The sequence below is a fragment of the Delphinapterus leucas genome, chromosome 1 (assembly GCF_059928025.1).
Source record: "Delphinapterus leucas isolate spDelLeu-1000000601 "Yukka" chromosome 1, BTC_Dleu_Yukka2, whole genome shotgun sequence".
Classification (NCBI taxonomy): Eukaryota; Metazoa; Chordata; class Mammalia; order Artiodactyla; family Monodontidae; genus Delphinapterus; species Delphinapterus leucas.
The window spans coordinates 177,910,155-177,937,164 of NC_143129.1; the positions used below are offsets into that span (position 1 = coordinate 177,910,155).

General features: G+C 58.6%; 1 protein-coding gene across 3 annotated transcripts; it reads left to right on the forward strand.

Moving 5' to 3' along the window:
• Positions 1-4,174: 4,174 nt before the first annotated feature.
• ATP13A2 (ATPase cation transporting 13A2) lies at positions 4,175-25,241 on the forward strand. Of its 3 annotated transcripts, none has more exons than XM_089900247.1 (29): positions 4,175-4,362; positions 10,966-11,060; positions 11,191-11,373; positions 11,693-11,751; positions 11,923-12,037; positions 12,293-12,372; positions 13,936-14,013; positions 14,197-14,266; positions 15,153-15,287; positions 15,376-15,442; positions 15,741-15,872; positions 16,459-16,614; positions 17,130-17,240; positions 17,325-17,371; positions 17,460-17,648; positions 18,807-19,013; positions 19,460-19,555; positions 19,641-19,800; positions 19,919-20,039; positions 20,177-20,301; positions 21,016-21,176; positions 21,299-21,415; positions 21,517-21,596; positions 22,137-22,289; positions 22,380-22,476; positions 23,316-23,539; positions 23,627-23,778; positions 24,721-24,890; positions 24,981-25,241. In XM_089900247.1, the coding sequence occupies exons 1-29, from the start codon at positions 4,353-4,355 to the stop codon at positions 25,113-25,115; spliced, it is 3,525 nt and encodes a 1,174-aa protein (XP_089756373.1). In that variant the 5' UTR covers positions 4,175-4,352; the 3' UTR covers positions 25,116-25,241. The 3 variants fall into 3 exon arrangements, with proteins under 3 accessions (XP_089756373.1, XP_089756381.1, XP_089756377.1); XM_089900255.1 differs by having other exon boundaries at positions 15,180-15,287; XM_089900251.1 differs by having other exon boundaries at positions 12,296-12,372.
• The last annotated feature ends 1,769 nt before the right edge of the window (positions 25,242-27,010 follow it).

Sequence of the window (27,010 nt, forward strand, 5' to 3'; positions counted from 1 at the left end):
TTGTTGAACCTCTGAGCCTCTATTTTCGTATCTGTAAAATGGGAATTAAGAGCATTTACCTCTCAGAATTGTGGGTAAAGTCTACATAAGAATAAATGTGAGTTCTCGCCAAAAAGAAAAAAAAAAGTAAATATGTGAGGTGTGGATGTGTTAATTGATGAGGAAAAATCCCTTCACAATGTATATAGATATATCAAATCATCACATCAGACACTTTTTTTCTTTTTGGCTGCGTTGGGTCTTCATTGCTGTGTGCGGGCTTTCCTTAGTTGCGGCGAGTGGGGGCTTCTCATTGCGGTGGCTTCTCTTGTTGTGGAGCACGGGCTCTAGGCATGCGGACTTCAGTAGTTGTGGCTCGCCGGCTCTAGAGGGCAGGCTCAGTAGTTGTGGCACGTGGGCTTAGTTGCTCTGCGGCATGTGGGATCTTCCTGGACCAGGGCTTGAACCTGTGTCCCCTGCATTGGCAGGCGGATTCTTAACCACTTCGCCACCAGGGAAGTCCACATCATACCCTTTAAATATCTTACGATGTTGTCAATTATACTTAAGCTGAAAAAAAAGAACTTTAAAAATAAATTCTTAACACAGATGAGTTTAAAAAATAATAACTGTGAAAAGCATCTAGCTTGCAGTTGAGCAAATGCTCCATAAACTCAATTTAACTGATCTGTCTCAAATACCTACTGTGTGGAAGGCTGAATCCTACTACAAAGGTGATTAATTCCCTGGGAATTCGCTGGCGGTCCAGTGGTTAAGACTGTGCGCTTTCACTGCTGAGGGCCCAGGTTCAATCCCTGGTCAGGGAACTAAGATCCCACAAGCCACGCAGCACAGCCAGGAAAAAAAAAAGTGCTTAATTCACAGCTCTCTGGACTTGAAAACTGGTGTATTTCCGACACGGCTGGCTAGAGTTAGAGACCTCCCATTCAGAGGATGGATTATCTGTGCAAGACTAAAAATGCTCATTTCTCGTCTCCCACGTCACACTGACTGCTGGGTGCCAGAGGGTGTGCCGCTGACTCCCAAAACTCAAATCCTCTTCCAGCCTCCTCCTTGCCCAGGAAACTATATACAAGACAGACTGCTGAAACTGCACCTTATGTGTCTAGACAGCCATAATCTTGTCATGGGGTTTGTCACTAGGTGAGAAAATCCCTTCTGTTGCAAAAATCTAGTGAAACTAGAGAAACTGAGAAGTTTGGCAATGCTCTAGAATAAACCAGTACAAATTAGTGAATTCTCCAACTTTTTGCCACTCGGACTGTTACCCAAAAACTGGGTTTACCTCTTGGTAGGTGTCGAGCCAAAAGACACAACCAAGGCAAAGGTCAGGAGAAGGAAGGATTTATTCTTTGCAGCGAGTAAGGAGAACCCCGGGATCTCTCCCAAAGCAGTGTCTCCCCAACAGCAAAACTGGAGAAGTTTTAAGCTAAGGGTACATACCTATTCGTGAAGGGGCTTGGGCGCTCGACAGAGTCCAAGCTTTAGTTGATTGAAGTCACGAGGGTCAGAAAAGGTCATCATCATCCCTCAGGTTCCAGTTGAGCATTTCAGGCTAATCTTCACCACTGAAACAGAACTGGGAGTCTTTACAACTGATATCTTTGCTATTGTTACTTCTCTTGCCTGATAACAGTTGTCTGTTCTTTTGTTCCCTTAAGATCATTAATTACTGAGACCTGTTCTAGGTCAAGGATTGTGGCCAGGCTTAGATCACAAAAGACGGCTTCTCTTATGTCAAGAAAGCCGTGCCTGGTTTTCTTTCTCCGGGTTCTCCCTACCCTACCTGGTTGCAGGACCAGGCATATTATGTCCTTCCTGTGGGCCCCCAAGGGAGCAACAGCCCCAGAAGGGAGTCTTCTCCATGGGTCCTAGCCCACAGATGACTGCAGCCCAGCCCACAGACCGCCCAGATGACCACAGTGAGGGCCACTTCCCCAAAGGTAACCCTGGGCAGAGGCGAGGCCTTCCACATCCTCTGTGGTTTGGAAGGAAGCTTCATCTGGTCTCCTGCCTCATGAAGACCATGGACCAAGCGGCAGGTGCAGCTCCTTCCCAGATGGCTCAGAGGATGGAGTCTCTTAAATGCCAAGTAGCAATATGAAGAATGAGGGACCAATCTTGCGATGCAGTCCCCAAGCCCCCTGCTTTTATGAAGCTTCTAGCCCAGCACCAGGATCTCAAGAAAGCAACTGGCTTCTGCCAAGTTCCTGCCACCCCATTTCATCTTTCCAGCAGCTTTCATTTCACAGATGAGGAGAGAGGCTCAGAGAGGGAAAGTGACTTTTTAAAGCTCACACAGCTAGACAGCAACTGATGCACATCCAAACCCAAGTCTCTCTGGTGCCAGAGCCCAGCCACTTGCCACTGTACCACACTGCCTCTTGGCAAGGCCATCGAGCAAGTCATTTATACAAACCTAGCCATCCTGCCTGCCATGGAAATCAGGGTTCCCCTGGTTAAGTGGTCTGCCAGACATCCAGCTAAGCCCTGGAGGAGGAAACAGGGGCTCTGAAAAGTTCGGTAGGCTGCCCTCACTGAGGCATCAGCAGAAGAAACAGGTCTTCTCCCCTGAACTGAGTGAAGCCAGCCCCATCCCCCAGGTGGTCAACCTGCTCCACCAGCAGCCTGCCCCAGCTGAGCGAATGGCTCCACCCCCCCCCCACCTGCTCAGACCAAAACCCAGGGAGGAGAGGCACCTTTGATTCCATTCCTATACCTCCACCTCCCATGCGTCAGCAAGTCCTGCCGATACGTACCCCTTTATCAAGTGTATGTATGGAGTTCTCGGTATGGACCAGATACTGTCAAGGCCTTCCCTGCTTCCCCTCTGGAGTCTCTCCCCCACCATTGCTCTCCATCGCAGCTCTGTCTCCTTCCAGCCCTTTCCACCACAGGTTACTGTGGAGTTTTCCTCTGCTGGCCTTTGACTGCTCCCCATATCTGTTTGTTCACCCTCCCGTTCCTAACTCCTAGAACAGTGCCCACCCAGCACTGCAGAAATTCATACTGGATACATGTTGATGGCTCAAGCCCAGTCCTAGCCTTGGCCCTAATGTGATCCTTCCCTGGTTTGCCCCAGAGCCTGGGGTCTCTGATCCTTTGGAGATCCTTAGTCCAGAAGCCATCAACCCCAGGGTCAGGGGACACCTTGTCTGCGCCTGTCGCTATGAGGTAATGTGATAACACTGCATACAAACACGAGGTCTTGGTGCCCTTCAGGGGCTTCCTTGTTCCCACCTGTGCAGGCTTGTCTGCAGTCATGTTGTGAGGCTTCTGAGACGGGGGTTATGCCTCGGCTGTTTCTGTGGCATTTTAGAGTCCTTCTGTGCATCACTGCAGTGCCTCCCTGCGTCCACACATATCCCTGTGAGACGTATCTGAGCCTGTGAGTCTCTGGGCAGGTGTTATCTTCTTTCTTTGACATTTATGCGGCAGAGCCAGGCACTGTCCCGTGCTTTACATGCTTTTTCTCTTGTGGGACTCACAGCAATCTATCGAGCAGGTATTGCTAATGTCATCGTCCTCCTGTATGTTAAGAAATGAAGCCCAGAGGCTGAGTGGCTTGCCCAAGTTCACAGAGCCTACAAGAGATGCACCAGCTTGAACCAGCCATGCATTGTACTTAACGGCGGGGGTGGGGGCTTGTCTTACCTGTTTCTAAGTGTCACACTACTGGGTATGTGTGCATTGTCTCTAAGTATCACCTCTGTGTGTGAATCTGTGTGTTGTGTCTGTGTCCTGGGAGTCTAGCCTCTGTGTGTGTGTATCTATGTGTGTGTCCGAGGTTGTTGTGTACCTGTGTGTTTGTGTACCAAAGCTGTCCTGTTTCCCTGAGTGTCCTGTTTTTGTGTGCGTGTCTGAGAATTGTGTATCTCTGGGTCACAGCTCTCTCTTTAGGCGAATCTGTGAGGAGTGGGAGGGGCGTGGCGTACTTGTGTTTGCGCATCTAAGGGCTATTTCTCTGAGTGTGTGTCTATGTGTTCATGTGTCTGAGGGCTGTCGTGTCGGATTCCCTGAGTGTCCTCCTCTCTATGTGTCAGTCTGTCCCAGGGCTGTCACGTCTGTCTCTCGGCGCCCCGCCCCTGCGTGCGCGTTGGGAGCGGCCTCGGACTACAAATCCCGGCAGCCCCCGCGGCGCGCGGAAGGACGTGGGGCCGCAGAGGGCGGGGCGGGGCTTGGCGGTGCGCAGAGCCTGACTGCGGCACCTTCGCCGCCGCTCCAGCCGCTGGGTCCTGCAGGTGTCCCGGGCCGCCCAGCTCCGCAGCGCCCCGCGCCCCCGGCCTTCCGCCTCGGCCCCGACCGCGGTGCATCGCGACGCCCGGGCCCGGCGATGAGCGCGAGGAGCCGCCATGAGCGCAGGTGAGCGCGCAGCCCCAGCCGACAGGAACCGGGCGCGGTCCCCGGACCGCCCGTCGTCGCATCTGTCGTGGGGGGACACCCCCACCGCTGGGGCGCGGGCCGAGGGAGCGGCCCCCGGGACATCCCCGCGCCCGTGCCCTCCCCCTTCCCAGAGAGGCCAGGAGCCCGGGGATGGCACCGCGCAGAGCCGTCCGCTCCGCACCTTCCTAGCGCCTGGCGCCGCCCTGCAAAAGGATAATCCGGGGGCCGCGGTGGCGGGGCGCAGGGAAGTGTCCCCGCGCAGTGACGGATGTCCAGGTGGGGGAAGAGACGTGGAGGCCGCTGCATCCAGGGCCTCTGAGCGGTTGTTCCTCTTGGTTGAATGAATGAATGGGGTTGGAGAAGCCAGGGCTCCTGAGTCCCTGGATCGGAGTGCCCTGGGGCACAAATGCCACTCCTGATCCCCTGAGTCAGGCCCCCAGAGCAAGCCTGTTAGCACGCCGGTCCAGGGACCACACCCTCCATGTTACCTGTCCCAGGCCCTGTGTCTGGAGGCCACCCTTTCCAGAGTCTAATTCTACCTGCTGCAAAGGGTGCCAGTAGACCTCTCGCGTTTAGAAGGGTCTCATTTCCACGTGGGTCACTCAGAGCCTAGACCTCAGCCAAGGGCCACCAACGCTGGAGCATCCTCTCTGCAGCTGCAGACCCTTCATTCAGGTCTCTCCCTCCGGTCTCCCACCTTACTCCCCCCCATCCCCCTCTCCAACTCTAGGGTGCACCCAGGGTTAGGAAGGGGAAAGGCTGAGGACATATGGTCCCTGGACTCCAGATCCAAAGATCAGGGAGCTCCTGGCAGATTATCCCTCACACTCAGCCTGGCCCAGGAGAGGAGCTTCTGGCCAAAGGAGAAGCACAGCAAGGGAGGAGGCAGCAGTGCTGCCCTGGGCCTCTGCCAGGTCATCAGGAGGAAACCCGTGCTTCCGCAGGAAACAAGAGGTTCCCAAATGGCTTTGACGCCAGCCCCTCCGCTCTGCGGTACTCGTGGCATTGCCCCAGGGCCAGGGAGTCAGACTAGGTTCAAGTCTAATCTTGACCACTCAGAGCTGTGTGACTTTGGACCTGTTAATCAACCTCTGTGCCTCATTTTAAATGGGAATCCTAATCCATACTTTTGGAGAGGTGGCTGTGAGGATGAACTGAGAGGAATGTGTTCATTTAGACCCACTCATTTTCAGCTTCTCCCCTTGCAAGCTGTATGACCCTGGGCAAGGGATTTTGAAGCTGTGTTCCTCAGCTTCCCCAACTGTAAAATGAGATGATAATAGTCCCTCCCTCAGAGGGTTACGCGTGAAGGTCAGTCACGGTTATTCAGAAGAGCAATGCAGTCAGTCATTTGTGAAAGTGTCCCCATCCCAAGCAGCTGGCCTGAGCTGGTGGTGCCGGAAGAGATCAGACACTGCTCTGACCTTCCTGTGCCATCCCTGGGGAGACATCCCTGCCATCCCTTCTGAGTGTTTGGACAGATGTTCTTCAAGAGCATGCCCTGGGCTTGACCTTGCTGGGAGACTAGAGCGTTCCACAGATGTGACTGCCTCCTTCCCCAGGTTGACGGAGAGAGCATCCTTGTGAAATGATGGGTGTGTGATAGACACAAGGAAGAACTTCCAGAGGCAACATTGTTTAGGTCCTGGGGGAAGTGATCCAGTGAGGGCAGCTCCAGATGGTCTCTGGCAGGGCCCTTCAAGAAGAGGCTTGTTCCTCTGCACCTCCCAGCTGACCCAGAGGCAGGAGGTGGACACACTGACTCTTGCACCATTGCTTCCATGCTCTGTTATGTCAGTGAGGTGTACAACCTTCATTCATTGGTTCATTAAATAAATGGTTCCTGAGTCCCAGCCACATGCCAGGCAGTGTGAGCAGGAGGGCGATGACACCTGTGCAAGCCTGATGTGTTGGTGTCCGTGGGTGGGGGTGAGGTGGGCAGAGAGAATGTTGGAGCAAGGCCCCTTCCAGCTGCGAGACAAATTGGTGGGCACACTGCCTCTCTCAAGGCTCAGTTTTCTCATCTGTAAAATGGGATAAGTTGCTTGATTGTTGCAGGAGGAAAGCAGATTGGCAGGAGCAAAGTGGCCCACGTGGGGTCAGTGCAGCACGCTGCAGTCCCATCCCCAGCACAGCTGCTGGCCTGAGGGTTTGAAGGCCCGGGGAAGAGCTGTTGAGTGCACACAGGGGAGCAATGGCACAGCTGTGGGTTTTCAGACAGGGCAATGGGAATGTAGAGGGGAGCCTGAGAAATGGGCCAGAGCGGAAGCCACACCTCCTTGGCAGGGGAGCCAGCAATGCCCTCCTGTACAGGCCATGCTTCAGGAACTTCAAACACCCCATGTGCCAGCTACTTTGGGGTTATGATCCTAGAGATGGGAAACGGAAGCCTGGAGAGAGGCTGAGTCATTTGTGAGAGAGCCAGGAGCACAGTGACTGATGGGGACGACAGCGATGGCGCTGGTAGTGCCGTGGTTAAGAGCGTGGACCCTACAGCCGCACTGCCTGGATCCACGTCCCACCGCGTGCTGGCTGTGTGGCCTTTGGGCAGCTTACTTCACCTCTCTGGGCCTGAGTTTCCTAATCTGTAAAATAGGGATAAAAGTAGTCCCCACTTCACAGTGGTGAGGAATGAATGAATCGATGTGTGTAAAGCCCTGAACAGTGCCTGGCCTGTGTCAGCCCCTGATAGCCCTGAGGTACTCTTTTTGTTGTTGTTGTTTTTGGTTTTTGGCCGCACCGAGGGCTTGTGGGGGATCTTAGTTCCCCAACCAGGGATCGAACCCATGCTCCCTGCAGTGGAAGCACAAAGTCCTAACCACTGGACCACCAGGGAAGTCCTCCCTAAGGTGCTTTTTTTCCTTATACCCCAGAAACTGCCCGACAAGAGCCCTAAAGGGGGCGAAACTACCCGCCCTGACCCACTCAAGGAGCAGGTCTCCAGGGCTGGTGAGGGGCTTTGGCAAGAAGGACAGCTGGGACTGTGGCCTTTTGAGGAGGGGACAAGAAAAGGGCTGGGGCTTGTTGGTGGCCAAGGACCTCAGAACCCAGGTTGCCAGACCGGGTCAGTTGCCCTGAATGCCTGTTGTTCTGCCCCCACAAGACAGGATCCAGGGCGAGCCTCCCCCGCCCCTGCACAACACACATACACCAGAGAGCAGAAGGGCCTCGGCTGTTTGTTGTCTGCGGGCTGTTGTCAGGAAGGGAAGGAAACCATGCCCTGACAAGCCTCACTCACAAGCTGGACCGGCCGGGACCAGAAAGCAAAAGGGACCACCCCAGGGGACCCAGGCTGGGGTCTCTGAGCCCCAGGGCAGAAGGCTGACCAGGCCTCCTGCCCTCTGGCTTTGTGACTTTACCGTTGGCCAGACACCCAGATGGTTGAGAGCTACAGGCTTCGTGTGTATGTGTGGGAGCGGTGTATGTGTGTGAGTTCCCCAGAGACCAGGCCCTTTCTGGAGCTGGTGGCAGCTCCGTATATTTTCTGAGTCACCCAGTGGACAGGGGAGGGATTGACCGTGGGTGGAGCTTGGGTTAATTTGGGTTTTGAGTCCTCTTGTTTGAAAGAGGCCTCAGGTGGCAGAGGGCATATGCCCTGTTCTCTGGAAGTGCCCACATTGGCCCCCAAAACACAAGATCTGGGCTCTGACCTCCTGGCTCCACCATTTACCAGGGGGCCTTGGTGACTCTGAGCCTCAGTTCCCTCATTTGTACAAATGGGAAAAATAAGAGTCCCCTCATCGAGTTGCCAGAGGGTTAAATGAGCTAATTCGCGTGGAGGGTTAGAGCAGCTCTTGTCACCTGGGAAGTGCTTAATGGTTATTGGCTGTTCTTATTATGGTAATTACCATAGTAATTATTATCACAGTCCTTATGTGGAGATATGGGGGGCTGCGATAGGACAGAACAGACTCTGCGTGGTCTGATGGGAATTAAAACCCACCCTGGGACTTCCCTTGTGGCGCAGTGGTTAAGAATCTGCCTGCCGATGCAGGGGACACGGGTTCGAGCCCTGGTCCAGGAAGATCCCACATGCCACGGAGCAACTAAGCCCATGCGCCACAACTACTGAGCCTGCGCTCTAGAGCTGGCGAGCCACAATTACTGAGCCCTTGTGCCACAACTACTGAAGACCATGCGCCTAGAGCCCGTGCTCCACAACAAAGAGAAGCCACCGCAATGAGAAGCCCACGCACCACAACGAAGAGTAGCCCCCACTCACCGCAACTAGAGAAAGCCCGTGCGCAGCAACAAAGACCCAGTGCAGCCAAAAAAAAAAAAAGAAAAAAAGAAACCCCACCCTGGAGTCAGCCTGACACTACCATGTACTTGGCTGTGTGATCTTGGGCAAGTTACTTAACCTCTCTGAGCCTAATTTTCTCTGAGCCTAATTTTCTTCTATAAAAAGGGGATGGGGCTTCCCTGGTGGCGCAGTGGTTGAGAGTCTGCCTGCCGATGCAGGGGACGCAGGTTTGTGCCCCGGTCCGGGAGGATCCCACATGCCGTGGAGCGGCTGGGCCCGTGAGCCATGGCCGCTGAGCCTGCACGTCTGGAGCCTGCGCTCCACAGCGGGAGAGGCCACAACAGTGAGAGACCCGCGTACAGCTAAAAGAAAAAAAAACAAAAAGGGGGATAATTATTGTGCTTACATGGCAAGGTCATTGCGTTAGCCGTGTAAGAAGGGCCAGGAGCAGAGCCCGCACGTAGTGGGGCCTCGGGAAATGTTGACTATCATGGTTGCTTTGGGGCTTGGAGAAGCTGCAGAAACCTAAGTGTTTGGGGACAGAACAGCTGAGGGGCTGGGGATGTTGTGACAGGCAGTTGCTTGGGACACCCTGGGCTTATTGGGTGGAAACTTTCAGATCAGGCCTCTGCAGGGCTCTGGTTGGGGAGGAGGAGTAGGGAGCCCAGAAAACCAGCAGGTTGCCCCCTACCTTCCCTGCTTTCCCATCCCCCTTAGTGAACTTCTCCAGAGGCTCCTGGGAAACATGCAGATGCTCAGCACCGCTGCCATTGTGCCAGCAGGTCTGGGAGGGGCCCAGGCATCTTCATGTCTAGCAGGTTCCCCAAGAGGTCCAGGGAGCACAGTTAGAGAAACCCCGACAGAGGCCATGAGCCCCACCCCGTCCCGGGCCCCAGAACACCCACTGTCTGCTTGCTCTGCTAGGACCGCAGCACTACAGCAGGGGAGGCAGTAGAAAAAGAAGAGTTTCTACAGTAGAGATGCCCACTGGTCTTCCCTGAGCCACAGTTTACCCATCTGTAAAATGGGGGTGATAGTGGGCCCTTCCTCACAGAAGGAACCTGTCAGCTGTTCAGCTGGGCCCTGGCACATAGCGGCTTCTCTCCTTGAGCCTTGGGGGCTTTCTCAGCTCACCCCTCCTCTCCAGCCCACCCCCAGTGACTGGGTTCTTCCTTCCTCCTCCCCCCATTTCACCTTCAGAGTGAAGCTGCCCCTTTCATGGCTGCCCTGACATTTTATCAGTCCATACTCGACTTCTCGGCATCTCCTCACTGCCAGGCCTATGCTGGGCATGAAGGTTGAAAAAGGATGAGCAGGGACTTCCCTGGTGGCTCAGTGGTTAAGAATCCACCTGCCAATTCAGGGGACACAGGTTCGATGCCTGGTCCGGGAAGATCCCACATGCCGCGGAGCAACTAAGCCCATGTGCCACAACTACTGAGCCTGCACTCTAGAGCCCGCATGCCACTACTCCTGAGCCCACGCGCCACAACTACTGAAGCCCACACGCTCTAGGGCCCGCATGCCGCAAATACTGAGCCCGCATGTTGCAACTGCTGAAGCCCACGTGCCTAGAGCCTGTGCTCCGCAACAAGAGAAGCTACCGCAATGAGAAGCCTGCGCACCGCAACGAAGAGTAGCCCCCTCCCGCCGCAACTAGAGAAAGCCCACGTGCAGCAAAGACCCAACGCAGCCAAAAATAAATTTTAAAAAATATAATAAATTAAAAACAAGTAGGGCTTCCCTGGTGGCGCAGTGGTTGAGAGTCCGCCTGCCGATGCAGGGGACACGGGTTCGTGCCCCGGTCCGGGAAGATCCCACATGCCGCGGAGCGGCTGGGCCCGTGAGCCATGGCCGCTGAGCCTGCGCGTCCGGAGTCTGTGCTCCGCCACGGGAGAGGCCACAACGGTGAGAGGCCCGCGTACCACAAAAAATAAATAAATAAATAAATAAATAAAAATGACGTCTAAAAAAGAAAAAGGATGAGCAGCCCTGTCCCTGCCCTCAGAGTGTAGACCAGATGGAATGTGGGACACAGAGCTCCCAGGAAGCTAATAGCTGGATGTGTGTGGGGGTGCTCTTGAAGCCCAAAGTGCTCAACAGGCCCCGTCCCCCGACTCTGCGCCCACACCGAGTCAGAAATCGCCAGACGCACAAGGAAACAAGGTCCTACGAGTGAGGACCCACAGGGCAGCCCGGTAACGGACCCGTGAAGACTCGAGTTACTGGATCTATCAGACCAGATTTATAAAATGACTGTGCTTAAGTCGTGGTTAAAGAAAGAAGGAGGAGCTCCCCCCCAACCCCCCCCAAATGACATTTCTCCCTTCTGTCCACAGACAGCAGCCCGCTCGTGGGCAACACGCCCGCCGGTTATGGGACCCTGACGATAGAGACATCTATAGATCCCCTCAGCTCCTCAGTTTCATCCGTGGTACGTGGGCAGGGGAGGGGCAGGGGCAACTCCAGGTGGGGGTGGTACCCAGGCCCACCCAGATACCCTGGCTTCCTCCTCCAGCCCCCTCCCGCCCCACTACCTGGCCTGCTCTCGCCCATGTCCACAGAGGCTCAGCGGCTACTGTGGCAGTCCATGGAGGGTCATCGGCTATCACATCGTGGTCTGGATGATGGCGGGGATCCCTCTGCTGCTCTTCCGATGGAAGCCCATGTGGCGGGTGCGGCTGCGGCTCCAGCCGTGCAGCCTGGCCCGCGCCGAAACCCTCGTTATCGAAATAAGAGACAAAGAGGTGAGAGATGGGGGAGCAGGGGCGAGCCTGGAGCTGGAGTGGGGTGGCGGTGGCTCAGGGTTGCGGGGCGGAGGATGCTCGGGTTCTCAGCCCAACCTGGCCGCTGACGTTCTGTGGGACCTTACACAGGTGCTTCTCCTCCCTGGACCTCAGCTTTCCCATCTGAGCAGTGGGCAGATGGGACGGGGTGGGTGATTCCCAAGGAGGTCACCTCTATCCTTGATCCCTGCCTCCTCCAGCAGGGGCCATCTGGCTGTCGGGTGGGACCGGGGAGGGGAGGGGTCTCTTCCAGGACTGAGTCCACACCTCCGTGTTCCAGGATAGTTCGTGGCAGCTCTATACTGTCCAGGTGCAGACTGAAGCCATCAGCAAAGACAGGTGAGGCAGCCCCATCTCCCCTTCCCAGGAGCCCCTGCTCCCCCTGCCCTCCCCCCATGAAGGCTCTGATCCCAGGGCCTCCCATCCGAGAGAGGGAAGGTGGCTCTGTGGGGATGGGGAGGTGCTGGGGTAGCTCCCAGGGCTCCACGGTAACCCCACCCCCGTCCCCAGCCTGGAGCTGCCCCCACAGACCCAGGCGGAGGACGGCCGGAGCCAGGCAGCTGTGGGGACACTACCAGAGGGGACATGGAAGGACACCGCCCAGCTCCACAGGACCGAAGAGGCAGTAAGTGGACAGCTGGGTTCTGGACAAGTCCTTGCCTGTCTCTGGGCCTCAGATTCACACCCTGTACAATGGGGACTGGACTCCAGCTGTTCTCTGGGCGCCTCTGGTTCTCTCGTCCCAATCGTCCAGGATGCTGGCCGATCACCTTCTACCCCTCCATGCCTCTCCCGCCTCTTTCCTGTGCCATCGCCCTGCCGCCCCCCACACACTCCTCCTGGGGCCGCCTCCAGCCCACCTCTCCTCTCTCCCACCCAGCAGCGGACGCTGCGCTACTACCTTTTCCGGGGCCAGCGCTATGTCTGGATCGAGACCCAGCAGGCCTTCTGCCGAGTCAGGTAGGGGTCAGGGCCGGCGACGCTACACCACGCCCACAGCGGGTGCTGCATTGGGCAGAGAAGGTGGCATGAGGTGGCCCAGCCTGGACTCCCCTCTCAGCTCTGTGCCTTGGCCCCCTCAACTCGCTGAGCCTGTCTGTAAATAGCTCATGAAGGGAATCCTGGCCTCCTAGGGTTGTTTCGAGGGTAAAGTATATTACTGTCATGTAAGGCTTAGCACGGCACCCGGCCTGAGGTAGCAACACTGCTGTGAATCAGACCGTAAGCTCTGGACTTGGACCTTCTGTTTGGCGTCTTGTACCTGCTCTGCCATCTACTAAGCGCTTGATAAATACGAGCTCAGTTTATGTCTTAGTTTGAGCCCCAAGAAGCAGACCTCAAGACAAGGATTCAAGTGCAGGGAATCTGTTTGCAAGGTGATGCCAGGAGACGTAGGGGAAGTGAGGCCGGGAAGAGAAGGCAGCCGGTGGAGGGGGCTTGATGTGGGCACCTGGAGCACAGTCCCTTGGGGATCCCTTTGAGCCAGTGTAGAGCACGCACCTCAGGGTGCCCTCACCCAAGGAGTGAGGAAACCAGGGGGTACGTACCCATCACCTTCCTACCGTTACCGGTTGCGGAATACATGAACTCTTGCACAACTTTGGCCTTCCTAGCTCACGGGTAGACCATGCTTATGCAGCCAGGAGAAGCCCTCAAGCCAGGACAGGTGTTTCCAGTAAGAGGCTGCACCGCACAGACGTGAATTCCTAGGGGGTGTGGGGAGGGCACCAACAGCCTCTGCTACATGAGAGGAATAGCAAAACTCGCTGACGTGGGACTTCCCTGGTGGCGCAGTGGTTAAGAATCTGTCTGCCAACGGAGGGGACACAGGTTCGATCCCTGGTCCGGGAAGATCCCACATGCTGCAGAGCAGCTAAGCCTGTGCGCCACAACTACTGAGCCTGCGCTCTAGAGCCCGCGAGCCACAACTACTGAAGCCCCACATGCCTAGAGCCCATGCTCCGCAACAAGAGAAGCCACTGCAATGAGAAGCCCGTGCACTGCAAAGAAGAGTAGCCCCCGCTCGCTGCAACTATAGAAAAGCCCGCACACAGCATTGAAGACCCAACGCAGCCAAAAAAAAAAAAAAAAAAATCGCTGACCTTTGTCACCTAGTAAGTGCCAGGAACCGTCCAAGCACTTTGCAAAACTTAGCTCATTTATTCCACCCGTAGCCCTGTGGGGGAGATGCTGTTACCGTCTCCATCTTGCAGATCAGAAGTCTGAGGCCCAGAGAGGTTAAGTGACTTACCTAAGAAGGCATCATTGTAAAGAAAGCTCTAAATGTCACTAAATAACAGCGGCTGTTGTCACTGTTAAGTATTATCATCATCTCTCATCGTTTTTCCTGGGTGACATGGTTTGGGGCCCGATCAGAGGAACAGAAGGAGAAAGTTAGGCCCAGAGTTCGTGAGGGACCAGCTTTCTCCCGGGAGCTCAGTGTGGCAGAGGTGGGCCAGGAGGGGTGGGGGATGCAGAGCTCAGACCCCACCACCCACACGAGTGCCCCCCCCGTCCTCCCAGCCTGCTGGACCACGGCCGCACCTGTGACGACCTCCACTGCTCCAGCACCGGCCTCAGCCTCCAGGACCAAACCGTGAGGTGGGTGCTGCCCTGAGAGCTGGGGCCCCCTCTCTTACCCCCCTGGGTGTGGCCTTCTTCCAGTCACCTGCCTTCTCTGGGCCTCAGTTTCCCCAGCTGGAAAGTAGGGCGCTCCATCACTGCTAGAGGGTCCAGCTGCCACGGCCCCTCCATCTGATGGCCCTGCCGCTTTTCCTCTTACAGGAAGACCATCTACGGCCCCAACGTGATCAGTGTACCAGTCAAGTCCTATCCCCAGCTGCTGGTGGATGAGGTAGGGCTGTCCCTGGGCCCCGCCCCCCCTCTGGCCTGAGCTGGCTGTGTGACCTGGGCCAGGGGCTTGCCCTCTCTGGGCCACCCTTACAGAGGCAGATTGTACCAGCTGTCCTCTTCTCCATGGTGGAGAGCTGTCTCAGAACCAGCCCCAGTCAGCTCAGGGAGAGGAATTGGAAGTTCTGGTCCAGGCTGGGGCTGGGGCTTAGAGGCCAAGAGACAAACCCACACAGCCTGGGCTCCTGCTGTGTGCCAAGCGCCAGGCTCCAGAGTCTGGGTCCTTTCCGTGCATTACCCACTTTCACGCTCCAACAGCCTCGTGGTAGGGACATTCCGTTCACACATGAAGAACCGGAGCTACAGAGGGGGGGACGTGGCATGGCCAAGGTCACATGGGGACAAAGGGAAGCCAGTGACCTGGACACACCTAGAGTACACTGCTAACATCCCAGCCCTCTGAGCCAGGGGCAGACACCTGTGAGACAGAGAGGAGGCCTTGGAGTCTGGCCTGATGTAAACTCTAGTCGGCCACCTGGGAGCTGTGTGGTTTTAGGCAAGTGACTTAACCCTTCTGTGCCTCAGTTTCCTCAGCTGTAAAATGAAGCTGATGGTAGCATCTGCCTTGTGGAATTGTCCTCACCATCGTATGACATTTAGATGATGTGCTTAGCAGGGGCCTGGCGTGTAAACACCCGTGTATCCTCTTTAGAGCAAAGAAGCTGCTGGCTCAAGGGACATCTGGACAGGACTGACCAGGAGACAGGCCTGGCTTTAGTCCTTTGGCAACTGCCGGGCCCTCTGCTTCCGTGGGCACAGGAGGCCCAGCCTGTGGCTGGGCTGCCCTGGGGGACCTGGGCCCTGACGCTGCCTCCCCGCCCCTCCCCCAGGCACTGAACCCCTACTATGGGTTCCAGGCCTTCAGCATCGGGCTGTGGCTGGCTGACTACTACTACTGGTATGCCCTGTGCATCTTCCTGATCTCCATGGTCTCCATCTGCGTGTCCATATACAAGACCAGAAAGGTGTGCGGTGTGGGGTGGATGGGACAGGGCAGGCGGTGTCCGAGGAGACCTCCACCCACCCACTCCCTGCTTGTCCCCCTGCCCACAGCAAAGCCAGACTCTGAGGGACATGGTCCAGCTGTCTGTACAGGTGTGCGTGTGCCGGCCTGGGGGAGGTGAGAGGCTGGGGGAGGGAGGGAGGCTGGGGGAGGTGAGAGGCTGAGTGAGGGAGGGAGGTTGGGGGAGGGAGGGAGGCTGGGAGAGGGAGGGAGGCTGGGGGAGGTGAGAGGCTGGGAGAGGTGAGAGGCTGGGAGAGGTGAGAGGCTGGGGGAGGGAGGGAGGCTGGGGGAGGGAGAGAGGCTGGGGGAGGGAGAGAGGCTGGGGGAGGGAGAGAGGCTGGGGGAGAGACGAAGGCTGGGGGAGGCAGTGGGGGAGTCCCCTCCAGGCTATACTGAGGCCCCTGCTTGCCCGAAGAGGAGGAATGGGTCGACTCCAGTGAGCTCGTGCCGGGAGACTGCCTGGTGCTGCCCCTGGAGGGTGGGCTGATGCCCTGCGATGCTGCCCTGGTGGCTGGCGAGTGCATGGTCAATGAGAGCTCTCTGACAGGTCAGTTCCTGCCCCTGGCCAGCAGCCTCCCATCCCCCCTGCCAGGCCACTGAGCCTCTCTGCCTTGTGTCAGAACTTTTAGATGGAGTTCTCTTTTCCCTTTGCTCAGGTAACAGTCCCGCCTCAGCGGGTCCTACCCCTGTAGATGCTGGGTGAGGCACTGCTGCTCTTTGCCAGGCAGCGAGCTCAGGGCTTTACAGAGGTTAAGCCCTCTCGTGTCAATATCTTATTTGAACTATAAAAGTAACACAGCTTGTTACAAAATAATTCCAACAGAAGGAGAACACCGGCCCCCCACCCTGGCCCCCCACTCTGCCCATGCTGTACGCTCACAACTCTTTCTGGCTCCCCTGAGAGGTGGTTCTTGGAAACTGGCTGCACACGTCCCAGGACTGTCTCACTGTGTCTGTGTCTTTTGCCCTCTCTGAGCTTCAGTGTACCTCTCTGTAAAATGGGGGCAGTGATTTCTTCACACATAGTTACAAGCGTTAAATGAGACCTGGGGCTTCCGTAACAGTTCTAGGCATAAGGCTTGGTCTTGTTGGTGGGAGGGACCAGCATGGGCCTCATACCACATCCCTCCCAGGGGAGAGCGTTCCAGTGCTGAAGACCGCCCTGCCGGAGGGACCGGTGCCCTACTTCCCAGAGACCCACCAGCGGCACACGCTCTTCTGTGGGACCCTCATCTTGCAGGCCCGGGCCTTTGTAGGACCCCATGCCCTGGCAGTGGTGACCCAGACAGGTAACAAGTCTGGGAAGTGGGGAGGGATGCTGGGCCCAGCACCTAGAGGACAGGTGACACAGAGCCGGGCAGGACCCATCTCTACCACTGCCCTGCTGTGCGACTCAGGCACGTCCCACCCCTACTTGGGATTGGCTGGAGTGGGCAGGGACGGGGCAAGAAGGAAGGAGCCCACCCCTTAGGAAGAGAGTGGTGCTGTACATCTCCAGCAGGCCCCTGCCACGTGTGAAAGGGACCCAGTATGTCACCAGATTTGACATTTTTCAGCGAAAGCCGCACATCTGGATTTTAAGTGAAACCACCCAGTTTGTAGACGGTACTACTAATTCCTTATTTACTAAGCTTATGAAGCCCGGGCAAGGCCTGTGGCCATCCCGTGTGACCGCCAAACTGGGTGATTGCTGACCCCAGGAGCATCATGCCTTACAACCCCAGAGGTGTGGGTGGTGTGGGGGAGGGGTGGGGTCATCCTGACCCTCAGCTTCCCCTGCCTCAGTCTCCCCATCTCCTCCCAGGGTTCTGCACGGCTAAAGGGGCCCTGGTGAGCTCCATCCTGCATCCCCGGCCCATCAACTTCAAGTTCTATAAACACAGCGTGAAGTTTGTGGCTGCCCTCTCCGTCCTGGGTGAGTGGCCCCCCACACCCCACTTTGCCAGTGGCCCCCGGAGCCCCGTGCCCAGTCCCGCTGAGCCCCTTGCTGTCTCCTCAGCTCTCCTCGGCACCGTCTACAGCATCTTCATCCTCCACCGCAACCACGTAAGCCTTGGGGGCCGGGCGGGGGCTGCCACTGGGGGCCCAGGGCCCACCCGGCCTGGCCCTTGGCATTCACAGTGCCCCCTGCCAGGTGCCTCTGGACGAGATCGTGATCCGGGCTCTGGACCTGGTGACGGTGGCAGTGCCGCCCGCCCTGCCTGCCGCCATGACTGTGTGCACGCTCTACGCCCAGAACCGGCTGCGGAGCCAGGGCGTCTTCTGCACCCACCCGATGCGCATCAACCTGGGGGGCAAGCTCCGGCTGGTGTGTTTCGACAAGGTGGGGGCCGTGGGGTGGGGGACACAGCCGGGCCCCCCACACCCACATCCCTCATTCAGCAACGTTGACTGAGGGCTTGCTGAGCCCAGAGCCCCGCCGCCTGCCCGTGCACCCCTGCTGTGAACACTGGCCACCGCCAGGTCCTGTCCTGGGATGGAAACGCTCAGAGGCACCCTCTCCCCCAGCTCCCACCTGGATCAAACTCACAGTCTGGAGCATGAAATGTCTAAACTCATTTAATTTGTCTGTTTGAGAACCATTGAGGGCCTACTGGGTACCCAGGGCTGCTGTCAACACTGGGGATCCAGCAGTGACCCACACAGAGATGTCCCCACCACCACAGTGAGTGGCCAGGGACCACGGAGAGCTGCAGATGGTGATGGGTTCTAGGGAGGAGGCAAATGGGGTACGCGATGGGTGGTACATGGGGTCACTCCCTTAGAGGGCAGTCAAGGAAGGCTCCTGTGGTCCCTTGGTGACCTCTGAGGGGTGGACCACACTGAGAGGAGAGCAGGGCTGGCAAGGTGGAGGGGAAGGAGTAGAGTGGCTCCTGGCTCCTTGGAGGAACAGAGCGGTGTGCCTGGGGCTCGGGGAACAGTAGGGAGGGGGGCAAGATGAAACGGGCAGAGCCCTGATCCATCAGAGGCGGGCGGGCCCTGGTGAGGAGTTTGGACGTTATTTAAACTGAAAGGGTGGAGCTTGATCGTCTTCGCAGAGCTCCCAGGCTAGCGAAGGGGCCGGACGTGTAACTGAGCCATTGGAATATGGTATGGGAAAGGCAGGCATCTGTTCACTCATTCATTCACTCATTCATTCATTCATTACACTGAGAGCTGTACATGGCCAGGCCCTCTTCCTGGTACCACAGTGAACAAATGATGGAGTAGTAAAGAGGCCATGGGTGGGAGCCCCGAGCAAGCACTACCTGACCCAACTGTAGGGTTAAAGAAGAAGACTTCCTGGGGGAAATGATGCCAGACCAAGAAACACCGCGGGTTGGGGAGGACAGCCTGGCAGACGGACCTGCTTGAGCAAAGGTCCAGCTCTGGCTCCTGGGGTTCCCATGGGCCCCGCCTGGCCAGGGGTGTGGGCGCCCACTGCAGCGGGGCACAGCTCACCCCAGGACTCATCACTGGCCCACCCGCTTGCCCCCTGCAGACAGGCACACTCACAGAGGACGGCTTGGACGTGATGGGTGTGGTGCCCCTGAAGGGGCAGGAGTTCCTGCCGCTGGTCCCAGAGCCCCGCCGCCTTCCCATGGGGCCCCTGCTCCGGGCACTGGCCACCTGCCACACCCTCAGCCGGCTCCGGGACACCCCAGTGGGTGACCCCATGGACCTCAAGATGGTGGAATCTACTGGCTGGGTGAGGAGGCCGAGCCCTAACTAAGCCCACCCAGTCTTCATCCTAGGACCTCCAGGGGGTGTCTCTATCATGCCCACCACCGAGAATAACTATGGCCAAGGCCTAGTGCTGAGCACCTACCCCGTGCCAGCGCTCTACGGGCCTCGTCTCATGTACTGCTCCCCATAGCCCCAGGGAGGTAGCTTCAAACCTGCTTCACGAAGGAAACTGTGTCCAAGGTCACCCAGCGGCTTGTAAATGGCAAAGCCAGAGTTTGAACTGGGGTCCTCCCAACTCCAAAGCGCACATTCTTGACTTCTGTTCTATCCAGTCTCCCATGAAGGAAGTCCTCCATGAGTTTAACTTGAGTGTCTCCCACTGCCTCTCTCCACGGGCCAAGGACTGGCTGCCCCCGGCCACGCCAGCACCCGGCCCCTCGATGCCAGTGTTCCCTGCCTGCCTCCCAGGTCCTGGAGGAGGGATCAGCTGCAGACTCGACATTTGGGACCCAGGTCTTGGCAGTGATGAAACCCCCGCTTCAGGAGCTCCACCTGCAGGGCATGGTGAGCTGCGGGGGTGCCTGTGGGGCGTGGGCTGGGAGGGGTGGGCTCCACAGGCCAGCCCCTCAGCTGCCCCCCAACCCTACAGGAGGAGCCCCTGGTGCCGGTCAGCATCCTCAGCCACTTCCCCTTCTCATCGGCTCTGCAGCGCATGAGCGTGGTGGTGGCATGGCCGGGGGCGGCCCGGCCCGAGGCCTGCGTCAAGGGCTCCCCCGAGCTGGTGGCAGGCCTCTGCGACCCCAAGACAGGTGAAGGGGGAGGGCCCCAGAGTCTGCAGGTCGGCACTGGCGCGGAATGGGGTGGGCGCCCAGCCCGTGTCGCTGCCTCCACCTCCCCGTCCCAGTGACACCTGCCTCTCCCTGGCAGTGCCCACCGACTTCGCCCAGATGCTGCAGAGCTACACAGCTGCTGGCTACCGCGTGGTGGCCCTCGCCAGCAAGCCGCTGCCCATCGCACCCAACATGGAAGCAGCTCAGCAACTGACAAGGTGGGCCCTGGGCACTGAGCCTACGGCCTCGTGAGGGCAGAGGGGGGCAGAGCCCAGGGCCGATGCCCCAGCCCAGTGGCTGGGGGAGGGGTCGTGGCCACTGCATGACCTCTGACCCGGGTCTGCCCACCCTCCAGGGATGCAGTGGAGTGGAGGCTGAGCCTCCTGGGGCTGCTAGTCATGCAGAATCTGCTAAAGCCACAGACGACACCCGTCATCCAGGCTCTGCGGAGGACCTGCATCCGCACCGTCATGGTGACAGGTACCAGCAGGGCCTGGGTTAGGAGCGCAGAATCTACCCCATCCCGGGCAGAGATAAGGGTACCTGGCGTCCCTTCCTGGGGCATCTCTTTGGGCCCCTGCCTCAGTCCTGGTCCTTTTCAGACATTTCAGGTATCTTCACAGTCTCCCTCCTGAGTGATAATTGTCACCCCAGTTGACAGATGAGGAAAGTGAGGCCCAGAGGAGCAGAGTGACTTCCAAAGAGTCTGGGGCTGGTGTTGGACAGCGTTCCAGCTCAGCTGCTGGTGACCTCTCCCCAAGTTCCGGTTTCCAACTCTGAGAAATGGGGGAAGTTAGGTCAGCCTCAAAGGTTGTGACAATTTCATGGAGCAAGAAAAGAGAGATTCAGGGGACTTTCCTGGCATCCAGTGGTTAAGACTCCTCGCTTCCAGTGCAGGGGGCACGGGTTCGATCCCTGGTCAGGGGACTAAGGTCCCACATGCCGCATGGCGTGGCCAGAAAAAAGGTATATGTAGAACTCCAACCCAGGCTCCCAGTTTCTCCTAAGACCTTTGATCCCTAGTTTTATAGACAAGGAAACCCAGGTTCAGAGACACTGATGCCCTGCCTGAGCTCACTGAGCCAGTCATGGCAGACAGATTCTGTCCGGCCTCAATTTTCCCATCTATACGTGTCAGGGTGAGGATGGCCCCCTCAGTAGCAGCTGGACCCTGACCTTGCCCCATACCCTCAGGGGACAACCTGCAGACGGCGGTCACCGTGGCCCAGGCCTGCGGCATGGTGGGCCCCCAGGAGCGCCTGGTCATCATCCACGCCAACCCGCCTGAGCGGGGCCAGCCTGCCTCCCTCGAGCTTCTGCCAGTGGAGTCCTCTGCAGCCGTGAACGGGGCTCAGGTGAGGCTGACCCCAAGTTCCGCCACAGACCCCACCCATGACCCCACCCCTGTGTCAGCTGTCCCGGGCCCCAGCTCTCAGGGTGGGCAGGGGGAGCTCAGCTGAGCTTCCCGGGCCCCCAGGATCCTGACCAGGCCGCAAGCTACACCATGGAGCCAGACCCCCGATCCAGCCACCTGGCCCTCAGCGGGCCCACCTTTGGTGTCCTTATGAAGCACTTCCCCAAGCTGCTGCCCAAGGTAGGGCTGCCCCGGACCTCCCTGGTCGCCCCACACCTCGCCACGCTCTGCCCCCTCCTCTTGGCTGCCTCAGCCCCTCCCCTGCCTCCCTGTGCTCCCAGGTCCTGGTCCAGGGCACCGTCTTTGCCCGCATGGCTCCCGAGCAGAAGACAGAGCTGGTGTGTGAACTACAGAAGCTTCAGTGAGTGCCTATGGGGAGGGGCCTGCGGGGGCCCAGCTGGCCCTTATGTCCCTGCTTCCCACCCCAGGCGTTCAGGAGCCATCAGCCTCAGAGAGCCCAGCAGGCACCCCCGGCTCTGTCATGCTGACGGTAGTACACCGCCCTCAGTTCTGCGGGGGATTGGTTCTGAGAGTCCCTGCAGATACCAACGTCCACAGATGCCCGAGTCCCTTATGTAAAATGGTGTAGTACAGTCGGCTCTCTGTATCCATGGATACAGACCCTGTGGATACAGACCCCGTGGATACAGACCCCGTGGATACAGACCCCGTGGATACAGACCCTGTGGCTACTGTAATTGCACCTATTTACCGAGCACCTACTGCGTACCATTTACTGAGCATTTCCCAGGCACCCGGCGGGCAGTCGGGATGCAGCCGTCCCCGGGTTCTGCCAGCCGGCCCGGGAGGTGGGTGGGCCATTTCGCAGCTGAGGAGGGCCCTCCAGGGCTCAGAGCCAGCACGTGAGTCCGGGCCGCGCCTGCCCTCCCCTCTCCGACAGGTACTGTGTGGGCATGTGTGGGGATGGCGCCAACGACTGCGGGGCCCTGAAGGCGGCTGACGTGGGCATCTCGCTGTCCCAGGCCGAGGCCTCAGTGGTCTCGCCCTTCACCTCGAGCGTGGCCAACATTGAGTGTGTGCCCATGGTCATCAGGTGAGGCGGGCAGGGGCCTGGTGGGGGGCGGGGTCTCGGCAGGGCCTGTCAGCCGGCCTGGGCCCCCTCATGCCCATACCCGCTCCCCAGGGAAGGTCGTTGTTCCCTGGACACGTCGTTCAGCGTCTTCAAGTACATGGCCCTGTACAGCCTGACCCAGTTTATCTCTGTCCTGATCCTCTACACGGTGAGTATCTGCAGGCCCCGTGCCGGGCCCGGGGCGGGGACCTCAGCAGCGCGGTGAGGAGGCCGGCAGGCTCTGGAGTCGACAGCGTGGCCTCAAATCCTGCTCCAGCCACGTGGCTTAGGCGCTCCGGAGCCTCAGCAGAGGCTTGTCTGAGATGATGAAAGCACGGGGCAGCTGGTGCACAGTAGGTCCTCAGAAACGGGAGCAGCTGTCCTGTGCTGGCGTTTCATCCCTGTCCTCTGGGAGTTCCCCATCTGCAGGGGGGCCTGAGGCAGAGCCCAGGCAGGGGTGAAGAAGGCAGAGGCAGGAGCGGGACACCCGAGGCCTCTGCCCCTTTCCCATGAATCCGCCCATTCCCCGCTCGCCCTAACTCAGACCTCGACTGTGCCTCCAGTCTCCTGTCCAAAGGGTATCACCCACTCCTCTGCTCAGCGCACGCGTTGCTCGCCCACACTGGAAACAGGTGACGCCATGGGGCGCTGCAGGCCTTGCGCCAGCTTTTGTCCCTGTGTCCACCTTAAACCTGAGGGCAGGAACTGTGTGTCCTCCAGAAACCTTGGGGCTCCACAAGGCAGAGCCTCAGCCTCCCTCTCAGCCTGGTAGTTCCCATCAGGTCAGCAGGGATGCCTTCTCCCTCAGACGGGGAGAGGGGCTTCCTGAAGGCAGGGCCGTGTCTCCTTCATCAGATTGGGAGTTCCCAGAGGCAGGAGGGTGCGTCTGCCCATCAAGTTGCAGGGCAAGAAAACACCTTCCCCATCAGACTCCTCAAGGGCAGGGCTGGTGCCTGTCCCATCAGACTAGGAGCTATCCTCCCCTCCGCCCTCCCTCTCTGCCGGCAGGTCAACACCAACCTGGGCGACGTGCAGTTCCTGGTCATCGACCTGGTCATCACCACCACGGTGGCGGTGCTCATGAGCCGCACGGGGCCGGCGCTGGCTCTGGGTCAGGCGCGGCCGCCAGGGGCCCTGCTCAGCGTGCCCGTGCTCAGCAGCCTGCTGCTACAGGTGGCCCTGGTGGCCAGCGTTCAGCTGGGGGGCTACTTCCTGACCGTGGCCCAGCCCTGGTGAGTAGCGGGGAGCTCACCCCAGATCCCACCCATGCCCCGTCCTCCTCACCCTCGCTCCCTGACTCCCGGTCCCTGTGCTCCCAGGTTCGTGCCTCTGAACAGGACGGTACCCGCGCCAGACAACCTGCCCAACTATGAGAACACGGTGGTCTTCTGTCTGTCCAGCTTCCAGTACCTCATCCTGGCCATGGCCGTGTCCAAGGGGGCGCCCTTCCGCCGGCCGCTCTACACCAATGGTGCTGCTGTGCTGGGGGTGGGATGTGCTGGGGGGGGTAATGGAGGGGAGGGGGGATGAGAGGGAGGGAGAGGGGGATGTGATGGAGGGAGGGGGGATGAGATGGAGGGGGGGGATGAGATGGAGGGAGGATGAGATGGAGGGGAGGGGGGATGAGATGGAGGGGGGGATGAGATGGAGGGAGGGGGGATGAGATGGAGGGAGGGGGATGAAATGGAGGGAGGGAGTATGTGATGGAGGGGGGGATGAGATGGAGGGAGGGGATGAGATGGAGAGGGGGATGAGGTGGAGGGAGGGGGGATGTGATGGAGGGAAGGGGGGATGAGATGGAGGGAGGGGGGATGAGATGGAGGGAGGGGGGATGTGATGGAGGGAAGGGGGGATGAGATGGAGGGAGGGGGGATGAGATGAAGGGAGGGGGGATGTGATGGAGGGAGGGGGGATGAGATGAAGGGAGGGGGGATGTGATGGAGGGAGGGGGGATGAGATGGAGGTGGGGGGATGAGATGGAGGGAGGGGGGATGTGATGGAGGGAAGGGGGGATGAGATGGAGGGAGGGGGGATGAGATGAAGGGAGGGGGGATGTGATGGAGGGAAGGGGGATGAGATGGAGGGAGGGGGGATGAGATGAAGGGAGGGGGGATGTGATGGAGGGAGGGGGGATGAGATGGAGGGAAGGGGGATGAGATGGAGGGAGGGGGGATGAGATGGAGGGGAGGGGGATGAGATGGAGGGAGGGGGGATGAGATGGGGGGAGGGGGGATGAACTGGAGGGAGGGGGATGAGATGGAGGGAGGGGGGATGAGATGGAGGGGAGGGGGGATGAACTGGAGGGAGGGGATGAGATGGAGGGAAGGGCTGTGGGGCTGGTGCCTGTGGGGTCCCGTCGGGCACGGGTGTGAGTGTGCGGGGCTCCCTGGCTGACGGACTACCCCACCCCCAGTGCCCTTCCTGGTGGCCCTGGTGCTCTTGGGCTCTGTTCTGGTGGGCCTCCTCCTGGTCCCCGGCCTCCTGCAGGGGCTGCTGGCGCTGAGGAGCATCGCCGACACCTACTTCAAGCTGCTGCTGCTGGGCCTGGTCGCCTTCAACTTCGTGGGGGCCTTCATGCTGGAGGTGGGGCCTGCCCCGCACTGGGGTGGCAGGGGGCTCTGGGGGTGGGACTGAGCCACAGCTGCCCCCCTGCGCCCTCCCTGTCCCCGGCAGAGCGTGCTGGACCAGTGCCTCCCAGGCTGCCTGCGGTGGCTCCGGCCCAAACGGGCCTCCAAGAAGCGCTTCAAGCAGCTGGAGCAGGAGCTGGCCGAGCAGCCCTGGCCACCGGCTGCCGGGCCCGGGAGGTAGCGCAGGCCCGCCGGCCGGCACCCTAAACACTGGATCTCCCTGCTTCTGAGCCACCGGCCAGGACCCATCTCCAGAGACACCACTGCCATCGCTCCTGCAGCCCTGAGGTTGGCGGTTGTCACACTCATGTCCCACGTCTGCCCGGCCCAGCCTTCCCTGCCCCCGCCTGGGGAGATGCTAACTATCCTTGTCCCCCACTTCGGACACCCCTTGTAGAGACAGCGGCCACCACCCGCACTCAGAGCCACTGTCAGTGTAGCAAATAAAATCATAATATTTTCCTGCCTCGGCCTGCCTGATACCACTGACCTGGGTGCCCCTGGCACATGTCTGCTCCCGGCATCCCCTGATTTTTCAGATCATGTTGGACAACTCCCCTCTCTGAGCCTCTGTTTCCTCATCTGACAGTCATATCTCCAGGTTGAGCACATGCCCGGTGCTCCGTTCAACATTTTATAGGCATCATCATTTAATCCTTATAACTGTGGAGTACTGCCCCCGCCTTTTTTATTTTTATTTTTGGCCGCACCGCATGGCTTGCAGGACCTTAGTTCCCTGACCAGGGATCAAACTCAGGCCTGTGGCAGTGAAAGCACTGAGTCTTAACCACTGGACTGCCAGGGAATTCCCCGTCCCCCTTTTACAGATATGGAAACTGAGGCTTAGAGGTCACGCAGGTAGTCAGAGCTGGGACCAGATTGCTTTGACTCCAGAGTCCACACTCTTAACCGTCCTACCCTCCTGCAGGGGCAGCAGAGAATGGGCTTGACTCAAACAAGTACCAGCCCCTACAAGGCGTTTAACTGGGGCAGTTCCCTGCTTTCCCCACCTCCCGCATCCTGGGATGTGTTTACGGTCCAGTTCTTCCCTCACATGCGATCCAGGCTCTGAGCCCACGTTTCCCAGCCAGAACCACATGCGCCATCCCCCGGGGAAGGGTGGGTGCTTCTGACCTCATCCCACCAGTGGGACCCTTGCCAAGCCCTGCTCTGGAGATGCAGCTCCGTCATCTGGTCCATCTGTGCTGGGCAGGGGACAACAGGAAAGAAAAGCCCCCGCCGACCTCATTACTGGAAGCCCTGGCACCACCCCCAGCCCACCCTCGTAGGAGCTCAGCGAATGTTGAATCAAACTGAGGACAAGGATGGGGGGCGTGAGGAGGTAACCTGTGACACCAGGCGCATCCACAGACCCTCCGCACTGGGCACTGAGTCATCAGACAGCAATGGCTCAGGGTGGCAGATACTGTTCAAAGGGAGGTTGGAGGACACGGCGAGGCCTGGGTTTGATTCCCACCTCTACCCCTAGCTGATTCTTCGTGCATTTGTTGGGCAGTCGTGTGCCAGACACAGGGGCTACGGCGGTGAACAAAAAACATGACCTCTGCCTGGGTGCAGCTTATAACGTGGCGTGAGAGGCGAGCGGGGAAGGAGCAAATCTCCAAGAACACTGGGAGAAGAGTCCCCACACCTGCTACTCCCTCCCCGGATAGCTGCCACCTGTGCTTGGGTCCTTAGAGCCAGAGGAGTGGGTAGAAGCAGCAGAGGATCTGGGAGCCAGGACACTAGAGGTGGCAGCTTTGGGGCTTCAGTTTCCCCTTTTTGTCAAGCGTAGGGGACAGCAGTTCTGCCAGGCGGTTTCCTCTCCTACACTAGTGGGATTGCATCTGGCAGCAGTGAAGGGCTAAGGAAGGGCAGAGAGGGCCAGGCTGGCCCCCGGGGCCCATAGTGCTCCAAGTGACAAAAATCCCTGCTTGTTCTGCCATAGACACTGGAGCGGGGAGGGGGGCGTGGTGGCCGATATTCATTCACCCATTCACTTGACAGACCAGCACTGGGGAACAAACGGTGCATGGGACATGGTCAGCCCCTGCCTAACAGGATTCAGTGTCTAAG